Raw genomic sequence first — 22,429 nt, 5'->3', positions numbered from 1 at the left:
CGAGAAGCTGATGCACAATTATTTTCTTCCCGGCTGTGTTCTCTGATGAAAATTTCCAAGTCTGATTCTGCATGCCCCGACATTTGGTGCTAAATATTATTAGTGAGCTTTGTCAGGTATAACCTCAATTTAATTATCAGTATGATGCACTGAATATTAGAGGCATAGCCCCGAACAAAAGGTTAATTCGGCCTTAAGGATTCTAGGATATGGCAGACCTCCAGATTTTAATGGTGAGTACCTTCGCATTGGCAAAACAACCGCATACAAGTATCTTTCGTTGTTTTGCGAAACAATGATTAATCATTTTGGTCCAACCTATTTACGAAAACCAACTGACGCGGATGTTAAATATTAAAGCAAAATCAAGAAAGGGGATTTCCCGGAATGCTGGGTAGTCTTGACTGCATGCATTGGGTATGGACCGACTTCCCTACCTATTGGGCCCGTCAATATAAGGGTCACTATGCAAAAGCAACGGTTATCCTTGAGGCTGGTGCTTCTTATGATTGTTGAATGTGGCACGTTTTTTTTGGTCTCCCGGATCTCAGAACGATATGAATGTTTTACAAATCGCCTTTGTTTGAAAATTTAAAGTATGGAATTTGTCCTCAGGTAAATTTCACTATCAACGGGAATCACTATACTCATGGTTATTATCTTGCAGATGGAATTTATCCAAAATGGTCCACCTTAGTTCAATGTTACCGTCAGCCACCAGCCGGTGAAATGGGTCGTTCATACTCATATTTCAATAGTAAACAAATAGAACTGAGAAAGGATGTGGAACTGGCTTTTGGAATTCTGAAGCGGAAGTTCGCTATCATTTGTGGGACTTATCATGGTCTAAGTGCTCGTGAAATGCATAAGACTATGCTGACTTGCATCATTATGCATAACATGGTAATTCAGGAAACTCGTCGTAATAAGGATTGGAATAACCATCAAGATGAAGACTTAAGGCCTGAGATTCTACCAGCAAGAGGATTACCTGCAAGGAAATATGCGCAAATGACTAGTCATATTAAGAGCGGAACTCTGTATAACAGGTTAAGGGAAGATCTCAGAGCAAATATGTGGACCGGGTTTGGAAGAGATGGAGGACGAATTGAGTAGTGTTGTCAAGTATTAGATTGAGAATTAGATTGAGACATATTAAAGAAATTACACAATACGAGTGAATGAAAGAGTTGGATGACGAAATTTGTTTTAGATTAAAAAATGTGAAGAGTAGAGAAGAAAAGGTGTGAGTTAAAATGAAAAAGGAATTTGGTATTTATAGGGGTGAAGATTTATGGCCGTCGGATCAGATTCTGCGTAGCGATGTAAACTAGACCGACCGGTCTTATAAAAATCGCTAACAGTGTAAACAAAACCGGAAGGCGCGGTATTGACCGAGCGGTCGAGACTCGACCACTTGTTAGAAACTTGACCTGGCCTGGCTAAGTGGAAAATTTGCCACACCCATAGGAACAAGTACTCTTCTTCGTCCGCTTGTGTATATGATCTTTATAGGAAATACCAATAGGTCCTACAAATAATATATTAGGATGAGTTTGGTCCAGTTGACTCAGTCAACTATCTGTTTGGTCCTTTTTGAAAATACAAATTATAGTTTGGTCATATAAATAATGGTTTGGTCCTAGGGTGACGTCATGGATGATGTAATTTTCATTGTGGGGTGGCAGAAATACCCTTTTAGATTAGGACCATATATATAGTCAATTGGTAAGAGAGAGAAACCATTTCTCAGATCTACATTCTCTCTCCTCTCGGTTTCTTCTCTTTTCTTCCTGCTGCTACGATTTCTAGGGTTTTTTTCTTCGCTGATGAATGACCGGTTGTCAGCCGTGCAAATATAATTCACTTTCTCACTCAACTAGATATAAATATAGTACGTGATAAGAAAGAGTTTGTTCCCACAGAGAGGCTTTTGTTGTTATAAAATTTCAGTTTCTTAGTAACCAGGGGGGGGGGGGATTTTTATTTTTATCTAAGCAATAAAAGTAATTGAAAGCAAAGTAAATAATTGGAATAATCAATAAGGAGAAGATATTGGTCACGGGATAGTATCATTCACAAACATGTATTTTCATCAATGACTAGAATTGGAATTTTAATCTCTCATCTATTAGAAGTCCTAGGATATCTTGATCGCAAGAGTATCCCGTTTATTTCCCGATTTTATCACAAACAACATTAAAATATGCTATTGCGAAATCTACCTAGAAAGCAACCTAAAGTGTAAAAGCACAATTAAGTTAACTCCCTAAGAGCAATAAGTTCTATGAAATAAGACTAATCAATGCAAACAAACGTGTAAAAGAACTAATTCGTTTTAACAAAGGTTATGATTCATATGCAATTAAAAAGATGTATCACTACAAGTGATAATGGCACTATGCTACTTAGAATATGGGATAAACAACTATTTCGTATTGAAAACCCTAATCTAGCAATAGAGATGAAGACTAATCTAATTGATTCCGGACTCAACCAAACTAGCATTCAAATCATAAAACAATATAACCCATGAATCATAAACAATAAAGTTTTGAGACAAAATTAATTCATTGATTTAAATAACATGCTTGAGAAATCAACTTTTATCCGCCCGGAAGCGACCGGAAGTAGCCGGAAAAGTTGCCGGAAACATCTCAGGTGACCGGCAAAGTCCACCCAGTCACCAGTCAACGAGTCAACTCGGTCGGGTCAACTGAGTTAACTCGGGTCAAACACCGAGTCATACCGAGTCAGTCACTGAATAAGAGCCGATTTAGCTGAGTAGGTTTTGGCCAAGGCCATTGCACTGGCCTAAGCTTTGTGCTGCACAATGATTGTGCTTCATAGCTCCATCCAGCCATGATGGCCCTGCATCTTCAGTGTTGGACCTGGCCATCCAAATTTTGCACAGTTCATCATCTTGAATCCTGTCAGCAGCATCACAGCACCACCACTTCCACCTGTAGCTTCAAATCACTCACTTGAACTGCAGCTGCAACCAATTCCTGTAGTTCAATTCTTGCATTTTGCATCTCCTGCCACAAATAAAACCACCTGCGATGCTTCCATTAGACTCTCCACTAGCTACATCACAACTTCAGTCCCATGGATATCTCTGCCGCTTCATTACTAGCTCATGCCTGCACAATTCTACACATTCACCAACAACATCCATCCTTGTAATGCCATCACCTGTACAGTTCATATCCCACCTGTAATTTCAGCTCTTTCTGTTATGTGTCAACAACTCAAACTGCAAAACACTTCTCTTCCCTGCTTGCCAAGTGCTAGCAACACTCCACTTACCCACTGCAACTTAAATTGCAGCTTCAATCACCTGTAAAAGCTTCAACACAACTCTTTCCATCTCAGTTCTTCTCAGCTCATAGCCACCACTACATAACACCAGCAACTTCATCAGATAAACCCTTGCCTACAATTTCTACTTCTCACAGACCCACCAATTTCTTAATCTATCTCATTCAGCACCTGAAACTACACACCTCCAGTTTAAACCAACAGCACACAACACCATCACCTGCAACACTTGCAACTTCAAGCACCAACTCTTCCTTCTCATTCTCATCTCAGCTGCAATATCAGTTCAAGCAACACTACACAGCAACACAACCTGAGTCATCACACTCCTAGGAAGCAACAACATCACCACATACTTTTCTGTAACTCTCAATCATAAACCACCATAATCAACACCTGCAGCTCAGTTCCTTCCACACATTCCAGTCCTGCAGCTTAACTCAAAACAGCTCAATTTATACCATCAGGTCCATTCAATTGCTATCAGCTGAAACAACAACAGCAACACCACCTTCTCTTGCTTAGAGACTCCACTCTCAAACTCACTTCCAGACCACCTGCAATGCCATGGCTTCACTGCCACATCTCAGTCCTCAACAACAACAAGCAACAACAAACCTAGGAAGCTTAATCATCTCTAAATCCATGTAACCCAATAGCTCCTACTGCAGACCACCTAACATTCATCTAAATCCTTCATATCACCACAGAGCTTCATCACTTCAACCATTGTGAAATGCAATCACCAAAACACCTATAGCAACAACTGCATCTTCTCAAACCCATCTGCTCATCAACCAAACCAACAATTTCAGCTTCAGAACTTCAGTTCACCACCATGACTCATTTAATATCACCACCAGAGTTCACTCGGTTCAGTTTCTTCTCAAACTTCGGAAGCATCATCTTCTTAACAAACCCAAAATCCCTTCTCCACTAATCCACCAGATTTACTAACCACAGATCTGAGCTCTTGTTCTCATCTTCTTATCATCATTACCATCTTCGAATTCCATACCAGAAACAATTAGCAGAGACCCTAGTTCATCTCTTCTTCTCTGATCAACAACAACACACAAGTCCTCCTTCAATCGTCATCAATTTCCCATCAGAATCAAACCCCCACAGTTCAGAACCCTAACTCCATTTATTCCTTACTGAATCTCTTCCTTCAACCATTAACTCAACCCATATCTTGTATGTTCTTGTAGATTTCATAAACCCACATCTGGATTCAACCTAAACCCAAATCATTTCAATTCCTGCCATCTTGAATGAGCAAACCCATCTCCAATTCGAGCATCAATTTCTTCCTCAATCAGATCTGGTTTCTTCAACAGCAACATCACCTCAATTGTTTACCCATATCTGCATCTGAATCTCCACCTTTACCAACAGACCCAAAAGCATCAACAACTTCTTCTTCTTGTTAATGAATCAATTTCATCAGTAACACAATCGAATAAAATCTCCCATCAATCTCTCAGATCATCACTCAATTTGAGACGGGAATCAGTTTAAGCTCTCAGACACCAGCGCCTCTATTTCACATTTCTCTGAATTCGAGAAAATGATTGAGAAATCTGAGATTTAGGGCCAGGTAGTAACCACAATTGATATAGGCACCCAGCGACTTAGATAAGGCTATCCAATCACTATTTGGCCTGTCAGTTTCAGAAAACTGACAGTTCATTCCTCACTCCTTCTTGCGACCTTAGCCGGTTCAAATATAGCTCGCCTGTGAATTGACCTCTTTGCCTTTTACGCTCCAAATTGACGTTTTCTCCTTCTTTTGCTCATAGTGACTCCATCGCACCTAATAACTCAAAACTAAGCATAAGAGATGCAATTCACAAGGATAATAGTAAAGAAAGCATAAATACTAGATATAAAATTAGGTGTTTTAGACACCTATCAAATTCCCCCACACTTAGACTTTGCTAGTCCTCGAGAAAATCAAACAAAATTTATTCTAAAGGATACATACAACTCCGTCTCATGAGGGTTTACTAGAGATATACCGACAAAACCTGCTTTTTCCAACTTACTAGTTCTCCGTAATGATAGCATCCAACGCGCTAAGAAGACATAAAGATTATGCACACTAGTCATAAGAAGTTAGACACTTAAATGAACACAATCTCATCCTTAAAAGTTGAGAGAGAAATAACCATCCCTTCTCGAAAGAAATTCGGGTTCGGAGTGATCAAAAGTCTCGACTCTGCCTCACAAGAAAGGTTTTTATGATGTTGCTCTCAATAATAAATAGCTCTTTATGGGTCACACATGTGTCGAGGTAGGAATGAAGAGAGAATCCTGCGACACGCTGAAAAGTAGGAAGGTAAAAACCCTCCGAATTGTTTTGAAAACTCACATCTTTTATTCATTTTGAAAACCCTTTTTCTGACGATCTCTAAGAAAGGAAATCAACCATTTAACGAAGATGGGAATATGCTTACTTACCTCGTTATCCGTTCGACATGCAGTTAGCACCACTCTCACGGCATCCATAGAAATGTCTTCGGTCTTCAATCGGTGTCTTCATCTTCGACTTCGGTCTTCAACTCTTGATGATAACTTTTGAACTTCGTAGAATCTTAACAATGATGATTCTTTCCTCTAATTCCTTGTTGCTTGAAACTTCATTACAGATATTTCTTTTTCCATTGGCTTTATTGAATAAATACAAAACCAAAAACGAACTAAACAAACAAAAATATGATGCAATGAATTTTTTTTTTTTTTTTTTTTTTTTTTTTTTTTTTTTTTTTTTTGACTTTTTTTTTTTAACAAGAGAAAATGATACAAATACAAAATAAAAATAAAAATGCAAGTACAAAGGCCATGGTGTAAGTACTTTTACCGCTCGATTCTCCACAACTCGTATGTCTTGATATCATAAACTTCTTGACTCTCATCTTGATAATATTCGCTCTCGTACAATAGTCTTCAACTTGTAAAAAAAAAATTCTGCTCCTTGTCTTGTTGCTATACTTAAATCTGAAATCTGCTCATTTATATACTGTTGCTTGTAAACCTTAAACGTCTTCAACTTTCCTTCGAATTTGTGATGCTCCTCTTGTTGATGATGATGGTGTTTCTATGGACCTGTTGGTGTAGAGAGATAAAGTGGATGGTGTTAACTGCGAACAAGATTACAAGTGATATGTAAGTTAGCAATTCGATGTCACCGTTCATGATTGATAAAATAGCACTCAAGAGATCAAAATAGTGCTTCTATTGGTGGGAGGTTGGGTAGCTCACCATTTTACCCGGAGTTTACGTACGGTGACACACACTCTAAAAGCACAAATTTAGACAGGTACAAAGAATTGAAGGTCGGTGCCTCTCATGATGTAACATGGGTAGTCTCCACTATAAGGGATCACAAATCTAATACTGAATTCAGTCTGCACCTCATTTTCCACTGGGATGGTTAAATCCAACTTTAACTCTCATACAAGTAAGAAACCCGATCATGTTCTCTGTCATCTCTAAGTTCAGTCACTCTTATGAGAATCTCGATGTAATCTTAGCGACATGTATACTATGTGACTCTAAACTAACCACAAGTTGGAGTTTTCTTATTCACTATTTTACACAAAAAAGTTGAAAATTTGAAAATTTACAATGCAAATGCTTAACCACTCCCCCACACTTAAACTTTACATTGTCCTCAATGTAAATTGAGTCATCCAAAGAAAGTCAAGGTGGGAAATTCTAACATGATAATGACAAGAAATCAGAAAAATAAATGCAAAACAAGACAAGAAAAACTAAAACAAAAAACAAGAAATAAATACAAGACAAGAAATACTCATCCTATGGGTTGCCTCCCATTTAGCGCTTGGTTTAAAGTCGTCAGCCCGACTATCTCCTTGCTTTCTATGCCTCCTCCAGAGGGAGTGCATCCACAAAGTTAGCTCCTTCCACCACTTCGGAAGTGAAATTCTCATAATATGGTTTCAACGGTGCCCATTAACTTTAAGTTCCTTGCCTGTAGCTATGCTACGAATTTCCACTGCACCAAGAAAACACATTAGTAACAATAAAAGGTCCAATCCAACGTGACCTTAATTTACCCGGAAATAAATGCAAGCGAGAATTAAAAAAAGCACTTTCTGCCCAATGCAAAATTGTTTCCTAGAAATCATGTTATCATGAAATGCTTTCGTTTTCCTTATAAATGCGAGCTTTCAAATGCATCATTGCGGAGCTCCTCTAGCTCTTGGAGTTGTAACTTCCTTTGCTTTCCACCCCATCCATCTCCATATTGCATTGCTTAATAGCCCAAAACGCCTTATGCTCAATTTCAACGGGTAAATGACAAGGTTTACCATACACAAGCCTAAAGGGAGACATCCCGATAGGTGTCTTGTATGCGGTTCTATAAGCCCACAAAGCATCATTAAGTCGCATGCTCCAATCTTTCCTTGTTGGATTCACCGTCTTCTCTAGAATGGATTTCACCTCCCGGTTAGAAACCTCGGCTTGTCCATTTGTTTGGGGATGATAAGGTGTTGCAATCTTGTGCGACACATTGTACTTCTTCAACAATCTTTGTAAGATCATGTTATTGAAGTGAGAACCCCCATGGCTAATTATGGCTCTTGGAATTCCAAACCTTGCAAAGATATTATCTTGCACAAAATCTGAAACCAAACATTAGTCGGGGTGGCCTTAGCTTCCACCCATTTGGAAACATAATCCACAGCAAGTAAGATATAAAAATTCCCATGAGAGTTGACAAAAGGACCCATAAAATCAATACCCCATACATCGAAAACTTCAATAAATTGAATAAAAGTTTGTGGCATTTGATTTCGGGCACCTAGATTGCCTGTTCTTTGGCACCTATCACAAGTTGTACAAAATATATATGCATCTTTAAACAAGGTTGGCCAATAGAAACCGCTTTCAAGTACCTTGTGAGCGGTTCTCTTACTCCCAAAATGTCCTCCACAAGCATAAGAGTGACAAAAAGACAAGATAGAATTAAATTCAGATTCGGAAACGCACCTTCGTAATACTTGGTCACTACCTTGTTTCCATAAGTATGGATCATCCCATATGTATTGGTTCCCTAACCTCTTAAGTTTGTTCCTCTCAGCACGAGACAAGTTCTTTGGGATTTGTTTAGACACCAAGTAGTTCACAATGTCAGCATACCATGGCTCTCCAAAGGCAATTGAGAATAGTTGCTCATTCGGGAAACTTTCACGCAATGGGATAGCTTCCTTGTCCACAACAAGACGGCTCAAATGATCCGCAACGGTGTTCTCAATTCCTTTCTTGTCCTTGATTTCAATATCAAACTCTTGCAAGAGCAAAATCCATCGTATGAGCCTCGGTTTCGCTTCTTTCTTCATTAGCAAGTACCTAAGTGCTACATGATCAGAAAAGGCAACAACTTTTGTACCAATTAGATAAGAGCGAAACTTTTCCAAAGCAAAAACAATAGCTAATAACTCTTTTTCAGTGGTTGTGTAGTTTTGTTGGGCCTCATTTAACGTTCTAGAAGCATAATAAATAGCATGAGGTATCTTCCACATACGTTTCCCAAGCACCGCACCAAACGCATAGTCACTTGCATCACACATGAGCTTAAAAGGATTGCTCCAATCCAGTGGTTTAATGATAGGGGCTGAAATCAAAAGTTCTTTCAAACGATTGAATGCCGCCATACACTTTTCATCAAAGTTAAAAACCACATCTTTTTGCAATAAGTTGCAAAGTGGTGATGCTATCTTGGAAAAATCCTTGATAAATCTACGATAAAAACCTGCATGAACAAGAAAAGAGCGTATCTCCCTCACCGTAGTGGGAGGGGTTAAAGCACGAATAAGGTCTATTTTATATTTATCGACTTCCAAGCCTTTAGAAGATATTATATGGCCTAAAACTATGCCATGAGTTACCATGAAATGGCACTTCTCCCAATTTAGCAGAAGATTTGTTTCAACACATCGTTCAAGGATTAATGACAAGTTGTGCAAGCAAAGGTCAAATGAATCACCAAAGACACTAAAGTCATCCATAAACACTTCGATTATGTTTTCAACATATTCTGAGAAGATACTTACCATACACCTTTGAAAGGTAGCTGGAGAATTGCACAAGCCAAAAGGCATCCTTCTATAAGCAAAAGTACCGAAAGGACAAGTGAAAGCGGTTTTCTCTTGATCCTCCGGCGCTATCATAATCTGATTGTAACCTGAATAACCATCAAGGAAGCAATAATAAGATAGTCCAGCTAAACGTTCAAGCATTTGATCAATAAAAGGCAATGGAAAATGATCCTTCCTAGTGGTGGCATTCAATTTCCTGTAATCAATACAAACCCTCCAACCGGTTTGAACACGAGTTGGGACAAGTTCGTTCTTATCATTCTCCACCACCGTCACACCTGATTTCTTTGGTACTACTTGTACCGGGATCACCCACTTGCTATCGGATATGGGGTAGATAACACCCTTTTTTTTTTACTCGGTCAACAAAAATAGAATAAAAAAACGAAACTATACAGGGACTAGGCCAAAATAGCGCTAAGCAAAAGGCTGCACGCTAAAAGAACCTACTTAAAACGAAAGTAAACCTCTCCAGGCCATTCAACAGAATGAATAAAGCCTGGCCTACCCTCATAAAACTCATAAATGTCCTCAGCCAACAAACAAGCTTGTTTGGCCGATTCATCAGCTGAAAAGTTTGCCTCTCTGTAGCTATGAACATAACTAATGTTGTTGTAAAAACTCTTCGCCATTCTCCACTTCTGCATTAGCTGCCACGACAACTCTCCTTTTTGAAGAGCAAAAATGCAACTCATTGAATCCGATCTGACGCGTAGATTTTTGACATTCCATCTTTGAGCATAGACTGCACCGTAGATAACCGCACAAACTTCCGCATAGAAGTTGGTCTGCCAGCCCAGCCCAACGCACAAAACTCCCAAAACTTCCGAGCTAGAACCACGAAAAACAATACCAGACCCAGCTTGGCCCGGGTTGCCAAGTGATGCACCATCACAACAGATCATAAGTTCACTTGGATTAGGTGGCGTCCAAGTAGCTTCAATTGGAACTAAGTGTTTGCAAGACCTATGTTTCACTCGAAAGAAATTCAAAATTCGCAAATCATCTAAGGCATTATACATGTGGCCCTTCATTCTGATTGAGTTATCACGAATTACCTGATGAACTCGTCCCTTAAATTCAAGCCAACAGACCCGCATGTTCTCATAATAAGCCTTGTTGCGCAACTTCCATAATTCAGTAACTATTGCAAGATTTGCAACAATCCATAGACCCTTTATCATCCTACTCCGCCCTTTTTCCACCTTGTAAGAGGCCACAAGATCTTCTTTCGGTTGTAGATTAAAAATATCAGCTGCCCAATTCCAAATCTTCTTAGCAATTTTGCAATGCCAAGTAATATGGCTGACATCTTCGCAATCCTCCCTGCACAAGCGACACATATAAGGCATCTCCCTACCTGTCTTCCTCATAATATTATCATCAGTAGCACAACATTGCTTATGAAATAACTTCCAGTACTGAACACTTAAAGTAGGATGCACAACACTTCTCGAGAATAAAGCTGCAGCTGGCGAAACTTCTGCAGGCCCCCTGATGGCAGCCTTAGCCGACTTGACAGAAAACACGCCCTTGTTGTCCAAGTCCCAAATTTTGTAATCATCTCCACCACCAATAAGAGGCAAATTATCAACATCAATATTGCATCGAATCATCAATTCCTTAGTCTTTGGAGGAATAACCCAAGAGTCATCAACAATAATATCACTAACCTTGGCCTTAAAATCATTAGGGCCTTTTTTAGTGATGCCAAGTTTTTGCGCAATTGAAAAATCAGCACACCAATTATCAAAAAATAAGGAAGTATTAGCACCATTACCTATAATTGAGCGTGTATGTATTTACACAAAATTATGCACCAATCTGATTCCTGGAAAAACCGAAGAACCCAACTTATAATCAATCAAGTTGCCATTAACCTTGAAATACTTTGCCTTCAAGAATCTTTCCCAAGTCTTATCCGAATCATGAATCGAAACCCACAACTTCATAAGCATAGCCCTATTAACATCAATCAATTTCTTAAGACCAAGCCCACCTTCACGCCTAGAACGGCAAAGATCAGCATAAAGAACCGTAAAGTATTTACGCTTCTCAACATCGCCAGACCACAGGAAATTTCGAATGGCTCGTTCAACTATTTTGATAGCCGTGCAAAGCCATTTATACACAGCCATGGAATGAAGCAAATAACTAGAAATCACTGATTTAATCAAAACTAGCTGAGCCTGAAAGGACAAGAGCTTTCCCTTCCAACCTGCCAGCTTATCCATAATCTTCTCCATTACTTGTTGAACATGAATATGACGCACAATACTAGGTTTTAATTGGATTCCCAAATATTTATCTGGGAATAATGCCCTTTCCATGCCCATAAATTTTGCAATAGCAACAACACGAGAATGTCTGTCTCCACCATAATAGAATTTGCTTTTGGCATAAATAACATATTGCCCAGAGGCAAGTTGATACATACCAAGCATCTCCTTCAAATGCTGCAAACTGTGAAGATTACCTTTACAGAAAATAAGAATATCATCCGCAAAGAGCAAGTGAGTTGGCGCCACACATTTCTTGCTCACCATATGGTGCATACTTCTTGCTGCAAACAACTTAGATAGATTGCGGCTCAAAACATCTTCAATAAGAACAAAAATCAAAGGTGAAAGAGGATCATCTTGACGCAGCCCTCTAGTGATACTGAAAAAACCTTCAGGACTACCATTAATCATGATAGAAATCCGAGCGGAGTTAAGAATATTAAGCAGCCACGAGCACCATGCATCAGAAAAACCATATTGACGAAAAACTTCAACAACAAACTCCCAACTAACCGTGTCAAAAGCTTGGGCTATATCCAGTTTGAGGCCAACATTACCATGCTTCCTTTCCACACTAATCTCATTGATCAGTTCCGACGCCAAAGCTGTGTTCTCATGAATGTTTCTTCCCTTCATAAACGCCACTTGCTCTTCAGAAATCAATTTATTCAGCACAGTACCAAGTCTGGTAGCCATAATCTTTGTAATGATCTTGAAGAAGAAGTTGCTTAAACCAATTGGCCTATAATCCTTAATAGCATCAGATTTGTTATTCTTGGGGATTAGAACAATAAAACTAGAGTTAATGTCGTTAGGAATTTTCCGCATTGCCCAAAAGTTTGCAATAGCATTAAAAAGATCTCTAGAAATAATGTTCCAACAGTCTCTAAAGAAAGAACCTGTAAAACCATCAGGGCCAGGAGCAGAATCAGTGCCCAAATCAAAAACAACTTCCTTAACTTCATCCAAAGATGGAATAGCATCCATAAAAGCACTTTCAGCAGCGGAGATGCTTTCATGTTCATAATCAAACAACTTTGGATCAATGTGCACAGCTCCACCATTTAATTTTGCACGGTAGTGATCAACAATGTAATTCATCCTGCAAAAACAAAGTAGAGTTAGTAGAAATCTTCAATTCAGAGATTGTGTTTTGGCTCCTCCTCATACGAATGGAGTTGTGGAAAAACCGAGTGTTTTGATCACCATCCTCCAACCAACTAGTTCTCGATTTTTGCTTAAGCATAACTGCCAGCTCAGTCCGCACCTCATCAACAGCTTTCCTAGCATCAGCAACCTTCAAAAACTGCATCTCACAACTAACATTCTGATCCAGAATATCATTCTCCTTATCAAGATTCAATTCCGCTTGCTTTAAGCGAAACTTAACATCTCCAAACACCGTTCTATTCCAAATCTTCAAAGCATATTTCAGTCTCTTCAACTTAGACGTGAAAACAAAAGGAGTCGCACCATCCAGCCTAGCACTCCAATTATCCTTTACAAAATCCAAAAAAGATGGGTGAGAAATCCACATTTTCTGAATTCTAAAAGGATCCCTATTTGGCCTTGGACTATCAAAAGCAAAACCAAAAAGAGGGGAATGATCAGAGAAAATTCGAGGCATAGCTTTGCACCTCTAGTTAGCAAACTTATCATGCCAAGCATCATTAATAACAACCCTATCATGTTTAGAAACAATTCTATGGATGCCACTCCGACAACTAGACCAAGTATATTTCTTCCCAATAGCATCTGCTTCCACCAAACCATTGTCAGAGATCCAGCTTCGAAATTCATTCATAAAAATTTCTTTGATCGGCCTTCCACCCTTCTTTTCATCTAAATGCAAAACACAATTAAAATCACCCAACACCAACCACGGAATGGAAATAAATCCCAACCCCAGTTTCCGCCAAAGAGACCTCCTTGCCACCGCATCAGAAGAAGCATGCACAGCCGTGATATAATTACCAGAAAAATCTAAAGTGATAGCCTGTTTTGAAGAAGATAAAACATTCGGCCTTCCTAGAGAATTCCTCCAAAAGACCCAGATGTTACCTCTCTGACCATGCACCTCATTAGTGATAACATCTTCACAAAAATCAAGCAAATTTAAGTTCCTAACAAAACGTGTAGTGCAACGAACCTGCGGCTCCGGAATACAAATAACATCAGGATTGTGCAAGCGATATAACTCACTCAACTTGGCCCTTGCACCATCTTTAGCCAAGCCTTGAGCATTCCAATAAAAGACACGCATTAATTAACTCTGTTCTTCGAAGGGCTTGCCGAACCCTGTCTGGAAGATTTTCCACCTCGTGTTTGAACTTGACTAACATTTGCCACAGTAATTGTCTTCTTCTTAGGAACTCATGATTTTTTCTTTTTGTCAGCCAATTCCTTCTTCTCACGCTCATCCAGCTCTTTATCAGCAAGTAACTCCAAATTTCTTGCATCCTCTTCCACTATCTTGGAAGTGTTTGTTACTACCATATCCACCGCATATGCAACTTCGTCATTAGTTTCAATAACTACATTATCAATTTCTTCGGTCCCAGTTTCAAACCTATTAGAAAGTGTTAAGTTCTCTAAAGATTTAGCTGGAGTAGATCTTCTTGAAGTTTTAGTGGCTTCACTAAAACTAGATTCATCATGAGCATCCATAGGAGTCAGATTATTAACTGGGGAATGTTGTAAATCTAAAACCTTCTTCCTCAAATTCTCTAGCCTTGTTTTAGCAATATCTCGTTGAATTTTGGCGATTTCAGCATCAGCCTCACGTTGCCTGGTTGTCTCTTTCATGGCCTCATAATTCCTATAAGCTTCCATCTCTTGCATCTCCAAATTGATATCATCCTCCTTGCACAAATTATCGTGCACAGTTTCCGCAAGTTCCGCACCAACACTACGCAAAACTGATTCAGCATCCTCATTGCGGACAGATTACGCATCATCATTATGCATCGCAGGCAAAGCCTCACCACCATCGTTTGCATCCTCTCTGCATTGTTTGGAATGACCACCACCATCAATGAGCTGCACGGAATGGACAACACTTTCCTTGCGAACTCCAGCTAATGAAGTACCATCATTATGCGGCACGGACGATTCTGCACCATTATTATGCATCTCCGATTCATTACCATCTTCACCCAATTGTCCACCAGAACTATCACTATGCTCAGGAAAAATTGTGTGTTTACTAGTAGCCATCTCAAGAATTGAATTCTTCTTCTTCATAGTTTTGGGATCATCTCCAGGATTATTAGGTTGGTCTTTTTCCAAGATTGGAGTATCATCTGGCACGTTCTTCTTACCTTTTGGAATTCGTTCTTTTTGCCAGAAATTCTTAAGATCATCCATATCAGCTTCAATTGATTTTTTGATCTCAGGATCAGTTTCTACATCAGCCTTGTCCTTCAAATCATCAAACTTTTTTGTTCTACAATCAGATTTTTTATGGCCGATAGATTTGCAGTAATCACAAAAACTTGGCCTGTTTAAAATTTCATAATCTTGAACAAAGATTTCGTCATTCTCTTCACCATCAATCAAAATCCTTCCTAAAGGTTGAGAGAAATCTATGTCAATCAAAGCAGCAGCAAAGTAACCATATTCATGGCGCAAAGTACGCGGATCAACAGAAACCGGCTTACCAAGCCCTCTTTCCATTCTAAAAATCGTCTCTTCATCCCAAAACTCCATTGGCAAAGTCGTGAAACGAACCCAAACTGCAGCTCTAGTAATCTTATCTTTCCCAGGATCAAACATAGGCGTCCATGGATGAATTTTAAGTTGTTGAAATCCTGTTGTAGATTTAATCTTCCACGGACCATCATAGCTTACACGTTTTCGATCATCTTCATTGTCTAGCTTAATAACAAAGTATCCCTTCTTCCATGGAATAAATTGAACCGAACCAGATAACTTCCATTGATTCAATAACTCTCTTTTAACATCTTCAAATTTTAGGGTTTTGAAAAATACCAAACGGCCAACCAAACTAAATCTCCACACAGCCTTAATCCTTGCGTGAGTCTCTCGTGGGATCTTAATCAAAACATCATTGTTTGTTGTAGAACGAATTGGAGGATGAGAGAGTGTTTCAGCATCAATCCTTGATAAAACATGTGTTCTCTTCTTTAATATAGCCGCATAAGAGCCTTCCATATGCACGCCTTGATTGCCATCTTCATGCGGTTGCCTAAACGTGCTATGATTGCCGTCTTCCTTCAGATTCCTAAACGCGTTAGGATTGCCATCTTCGTGCTGCCTCCCAAACTCGGATGAATTAGGGTTCATAGCATTAGGGTTTGCAGCGTTATTCCTAGGGATATAGATACTTTTTGATCGAGATTGATTCCATATCCTTTTAGATTGATTATCTTGACGATTGTTCAAAACAGGCGGATTATTGTCCTGATTTTGCGCCATTAGAGCGCAAAATCAAAGGAAACCTAAAGAACGCAAAAGAGAAAAGGGAGGGAGAAAAAACCGGAGCTTCCCACATGAAACCCTAGAGTTTTCGCTTTTTGGGTAGATAACACCCACGTCCAAAAGCTTTAGTATCTCCTTTTTCACAACTTCCATCATGGGAGGGTTCAAACGACGTTGTGCTTCCCTTGTAGGCTTTGCATCGTCCTCCAAACGGATTTTGTGCATACACACTGCAGGGCTTATACCCTTGATATCGGCAATTGTCCATCCTATGGTCGTCTTGTACTTCCTTATCACCCTTAGAAGTTTTTGCTCCTGTAATTCACTAAGCTTGTTAGAAACAATCACAGGTAAATCTTCCTTGTCACCCAAGTATAAGTACTTTAGGTGATCGGGAAGAGGTTTCAATTCTAACTTTGGAGATTTAACAATGGAAGGTACAAGCTTTTCATCACTGCATGGTAAAGAAATAAAAGAGATATTATGAGTTTTCGGGCATCCTTGTAGTGAATTAAGATCACCAAGGGCTTCCTTGACTTCATTACCACACTCTACACCAGTATCCATGGATGTATTCAAAACGGTTTCCAAAGCATCATCACCATTCAATTCAAACACTTGTTGTGCCAATGTATCCATAACATCAATGGAGAAACAAGAGTGGATATCTCATCGTCTCGAAAATGTTGAAACGTATTGTTTCTCCATCAAACTCCATAGTTAGCGTTCCTTTATCCACATCAATAATGGTTTTTGCCGTTTTCAGGAAGGGACGCCCAAGTAGCAATGGAAGAGACGAGTCCGGTGACCCTTCATTCATCTCTAACACGCAAAAGTCAGATGGAAATACAAGTTGATTAACCTGCACAAGAACATCCTCAACAATACCCATTGGGTATCGGATAATTGCAATACAATTCCAGCCTTTTTAAGAGGACCTAACTCAAGTGAATTGTACATAGATGCAGGCATAACATTAACGGATGCACCTAAATACAAAATAGCTTTGTTAAATGTGGTGTTACCAATTGTGACTAGAATGTCAAAGCTATCGGGATCCTTACATTTTAGTGGGAGTTTGTGTTGTAAGATTGCCGAAGCATTCTCCCCCACACTTAGCACTTCATTACCTTTGAGCCTTTGCTTATTGGTACACAAGTCCTTCAACACTTTCGCATACTTGGGAACTTGCTTGATCGCATCAATGAGTGGTATGTTCACATGAATCTTCTTTAAAACGTCTAAAATCTCCTTTTCTAGTTCCGCCTTCTTGGAACTTGCAAATCTGCGAGGGAAAGGTAAAGGAGGAACATAAGTAGAAACCGGAGTTTTAGAGTTAGGAATAGGTACCTCTGGTGTTTGGGGAATTTCATCCCTCTTTTCCTCCAAAACCGGCTCCTTTGGTGTTTCCACCTTGCCCGAATCAGTAATTTCGGGTTGCACAAGTTGTGTACCACTTCTCAACGTAATAGCATTGACACCCTCTTTTGGGTTGATAGGTTGAGAAGGGAGTTTCCCACTATTTTGTGCCTTCAACTTGTTAATATCAATTGCCATGGAGCCTATTTGTGTCTGCAACTCCTTGATAGCACTCTTAGTTTCTTGTTGACTTTCCTTAAACATGGTAGAAATGCCTTGCATAAAAGTTTGAATCTTTGCATCGATATCGGAACCTTGATTTTGCATCGATTGTTGTGGTTGCTGATATTGTTGTTGTTGCGGCTGGAATTATTGTTGTTGTGGTTGAAATCCACCCGAACGGTTGAATGTAGGTTCTTGAACCGCGCCTTGCTTGTTTGGATATCTAAAGTTGGGGTGATCTCTCCATCCCGGATTGTAAGTGTTGGAGTAGGGATCATACCGTCTTTGTTAATTTGGAAAGACCGCACTAGCTTGCTCCAACTCTTCACCATATGAAGGTAAAATAACCGCAGCCATCTTTTGCATCATTTTCTCCATTTTATCCATCCTTTGATCACGGTGTGATGATGAATCCGTAACTTCATGCACTCGCCTAACCATTGGTTCACCTCTTGTGTAGAATTGTTGCGAGTTTACAGTCATGCTTTCAATCAACTCGGTAGCTTGGGCCACCGTCTTGTTCACTAGTGCACCACCACCCGCTGCATCAAGAAGATATCTATCACTTGTTTGGAGACCTTCGTAGAAGTATTGTATTATCATCACGTCACTAAATTGGTGGTGTGGACAGCTTGCCACCAATCTCTTGTATCGCTCCCAACATTCATACAAACATTCTCCTACGTGTTGTTTTATCCCACAAATGTCTTTGCGAATTTGAGTATCCTTTGACGTAGGAAAATACCTCTCTAGAAAGAGTTTCTTCAACCCGTTCCATGTAGTGACACTTCCGGATGGTAAATAATACAACCATTCCTTAGAATTTTCCGCCAAAGAGAATGGAAAAGCTTTCAACATTGCTCCATCCGCATTAGTCTCCGGTGGAAGCATAGCCATGATAACGTTGTGGAAATCCATGAGATGCTTGTTTGGATCTTCATTCGCCATGCCATGAAACTTCGGTAACTCTCTAATCAACCCCGGATTGATCTCGAAGGTTGAGTTTGTCTCAATACACCACCGTTGTGCATCAAGCCTATGAGAAGCCAAGTCCTTGAGTGTACGATTTGCATCACCCATTGCTTCTTCTTCTTCTTCTTCAACTAGTGGTTCTTCTACAAATGGAACCTCTTGTTCTTCTTCTAGTTGTAATTCTTCTTCCACTTCAAACTCTTGTTCTTCCGTCGTGTCTTGACTTGGTTGGAGTATTGTGCCTCTTCGAGTAGCTATCCCGCACCTTGGATAGTTCCAATCTTTAGAAGCCAGGGATTAGGTACCTGAAAACAATTCTCGCAAACAAGTGAGAAACAAAACAAGAAAACAAAAAGCAAATATGAAAGCAGAAATGATGATAAGAAACTAAAAACCTAATAACAAGTCGTATGCCTCCTCGGCAGCGGCTCCAAAATTTGACCGGTTGTCAGCCGTGCAAATATAATTCACTTTCTCACTCAACTAGATATAAATATAGTACGTGATAAGAAAGAGTTTGTTCCCACAGAGAGGCTTTTGTTGTTATAAAATTTCAGTTTCTTAGTAACCAGGGGGGGAATTTTTATTTTTATCTAAGCAATAAAAGTAATTGAAAGCAAAGTAAATAATTGGAATAATCAATAAGGAGAAGATATTGGTCACGGGATAGTATCATTCACAAACATGTATTTTCATCAATGACTAGAATTGGAATTTTAATCTCTCATCTATTAGAAGTCCTAGGATATCTTGATCGCAAGAGTATCCCGTTTATTTCCTGATTTTATCACAAACAACATTAAAAGATGCTATTGTGAAATCTACCTAGAAAGCAACCTAAAGTGTAAAAGCACAATTAAGTTTAACTCCCTAAGAGCAATAAGTTCTATGAAATAAGACTAATCAATGCAAACAAACGTGTAAAAGCACTAATTCGTTTTAACAAAGGTTATGATTCATACGCAATTAAAAACATGTATCACTACAAGTAATAATGGCACTATGCTACTTAGAATCAGGGATAAACAACTATTTCGTATTGAAAACCCTAATCTAGCAATAGAGATGAAGACTAATCTAATTGATTCCGGACTCAACCAAACTAGCATTCAAATCATAAAACAATATCAACCATGAATCATAAACAATAAAGTTTTGAGACAAAACTAATTCATTGATTTAAATAACATGCTTGAGAAATCAACTTTTATCCCATAACCAATAATTGAGTTTAGTTACTCATAATATTGGAGTTCATCATAATCATAATCATAAAATAATTTAAGAAGATGAAAAATAAAACGAAAGCAAACCCTAGTTGTAGCTATCTCCAAAGCTCCAAGAATAATACGTGATTTCCAAAGTTGTAGAAACTTTCTCTTTTTGTAGCTTTTCATCTTTCCAAAACTAGATCTTCAAAGCCGAAAGTCCAAGTGGTCCAATAAGCCCATTAGTGAGAAAAACCCATGTAGAAAATATGTCCAAAAGAATGTCGCCGGAAAGTGGTCGGGAAGCGACCGGAAGTTGGCCGGAAAAGTTGCCGAAAAACATCTCAAGTGACCGGAAAAGTCCGCCCGGTCACCGGTCACCGGTCAACGAGTCAACTTGGTCGGGTCAACTGAGTTAACTCGGGTCAAACACCGAGTCATACCGAGTCAGTCACTGAATCAGAGCCGATTTAGTTGAGTAGGTTTTGGGCAAGGCCATTGCACTGGCCTAAGCTTTGAGCTGCACAATGATTGTGCTTCATAGCTCCATCCATCCATGATGGCCCTGCATCTTCAGTGTTGGACCTGGCCATCCAAATTTTGCACAGTTCATCATCTTGAATCCTGTCAGCAGCATCACAGCACCACCACTTCCACCTGTAGCTTCAAATCACTCACTTGAACTGCAGCTGCAACCAATTCATGTAGTTCAATTCTTTCACTTTTGCATCTCCTACCACAAATAAAACCACCTGCGATGCTTTCATTAGACTCTCCACTAGTTACATCACAACTTCAGTCCCATGGATATATCTGCCGCTTCATTACTAGCTCATGGCTGCACAATTCTACACATTCACCAACAACATTCATCCTTGTAATGCCATCACATGTAAAGTTCATATCCCACCTGCAATTTCAGCTCTTTCTGTTCTGTGTCAACAACCCAAACTGCAAAACACTTCTCTTCCCTGCTTGCCAAGTGCTAGCAACACTCCACTTACCCAATGCAACTTAAATTGCAGCTTCAATCACCTGTAAAAGCTTCAACACAACTCTTTCCATCTCAGTTCTTCTCAGCTCATAGCCACCACCACATAACACCAACAACTTCATCAGATAAACCCTTGCCTACAATTTCTACTTCTCACAGACCCACCAATTTCTTAATCTATCTCATTCAGCACCTGAAACTACACACCTCCAGTTTAAACCAACAACACACAGCACCATCACCTGCAACACTTGCAACTTCAAGCACCATCTCTGCCTTCTCATTCTCATCTCAGCTGCAATATCAGTTCAAGCAACACTACACAGCAACACAACTTGAGTCATCACACTCCTAGGCAGCAACAACATCACCACATACTTTTTTGTAACTCTCAATCGTAAACCACCATAATCAACACCTGCAGCTCAGTTCCTTCCACAGATTCCAGTCCAGCAGCTTAACTCAAAACAGCTCAATTTATACCATCAGGTCTATTTCATTGCTATCAGCTGAAACAACAGCAACAACACCACCTTCTCTTGCTTAGAGACTCCACTCTCAAACTCAGTTACAGACCACCTGCAATGCCATGGCTTCACTGCCACATCTCCGTCCTCAACAACAACAAGCAACAACAAACCTAGGAAGCTTAATCATCTCTAAATCCCTGTAACCCAATAACTCCTATTGCAGACCATCATACATTCATCTAAATCCTTCATATCACCACAGAGCTTCATCACTTCAACCACTGTGAAATGCAATCACCAAAACACCTATAACAACAACTGCATCTTTTCAAACCCATCTGCTCATCAACCAAACCAACAATTTCAGCTTCAGAACTTCAGTTCACCACCAGGACTCATTTAATATCACCACCAGAGTTCACTCAGTTCAGTTTCTTCTCAAACTTCGGAAGCATCATCTTCTTAAAAAATCCAAAATCCCTTCTTCACCAATCCACCAGATTTACTAACCACAGATCTGAGCTCTTCATCATTACCATCTTCGAATTCCATACGAGAAACAATTAGCAGAAACCCTAGTTCATCTCTTGTCTGCTCAACAACAACACACAAGTCCTCCTTCAATCGTCATCAATTTCCCATCAGAATCAAACCCCCATAGTTCAGAACCCTAACTCAATTTATTCCTTACTGAATCTCTTCCTTCAACCATTAACTCAACCCATATCTTGTCTGTTCTTGTAGATTTCATAAACCCACATCTGGATTCAACCTAAACCCAAATCATTTCAATTCCTGCCATCTTGAATGAGCAAACCCATCTCCAATTCGAGCATCAATTTCTTCCTCAATCAGATTTGGTTTCTTCAACAACAACATCACCTCAATTGTTTACCCATATCTGCATCTGAATCTCCACCTTTACCAACAGACCCAAAAGCATCAACAACTTCTTCTTCTTGTTAATGAATCAATTTCATCAGTAACACAATCGAATAAAATCTCCCATCAATCTCTCAGTTCATCACTCAAT

The 22,429-nt window shown here is 39.4% G+C and overlaps 1 protein-coding gene across 1 annotated transcript; it reads left to right on the top strand.

Moving 5' to 3' along the window:
• The first annotated feature begins 209 nt into the window (after nt 1-209).
• On the top strand, nt 210-1,116 carry LOC113295626. Its single transcript, XM_026543958.1, has 2 exons — nt 210-233; nt 616-1,116. The coding sequence occupies exons 1-2, from the start codon at nt 210-212 to the stop codon at nt 1,114-1,116; spliced, it is 525 nt and encodes a 174-aa protein (XP_026399743.1).
• The last annotated feature ends 21,313 nt before the right edge of the window (nt 1,117-22,429 follow it).

Source organism: Papaver somniferum, chromosome 7 (genome assembly GCF_003573695.1).
Source record: "Papaver somniferum cultivar HN1 chromosome 7, ASM357369v1, whole genome shotgun sequence".
In the NCBI taxonomy this organism is placed as follows: Eukaryota; Viridiplantae; Streptophyta; class Magnoliopsida; order Ranunculales; family Papaveraceae; genus Papaver; species Papaver somniferum.
Note: the sequence above shows the minus strand (reverse complement) of the source record. Positions and strands in the feature narration are given on the sequence as shown.

Coding starts and splice junctions, on each gene's coding strand:
- LOC113295626 (XM_026543958.1), top strand. CDS start 210: ATGGCAGACCTCCAGATTTTAATG. Junction 234..615: donor CAGACCTCCAGATTTTAATG/GTGAGTACCTTC, acceptor ATTTGTCCTCAG/GTAAATTTCACTATCAACGG.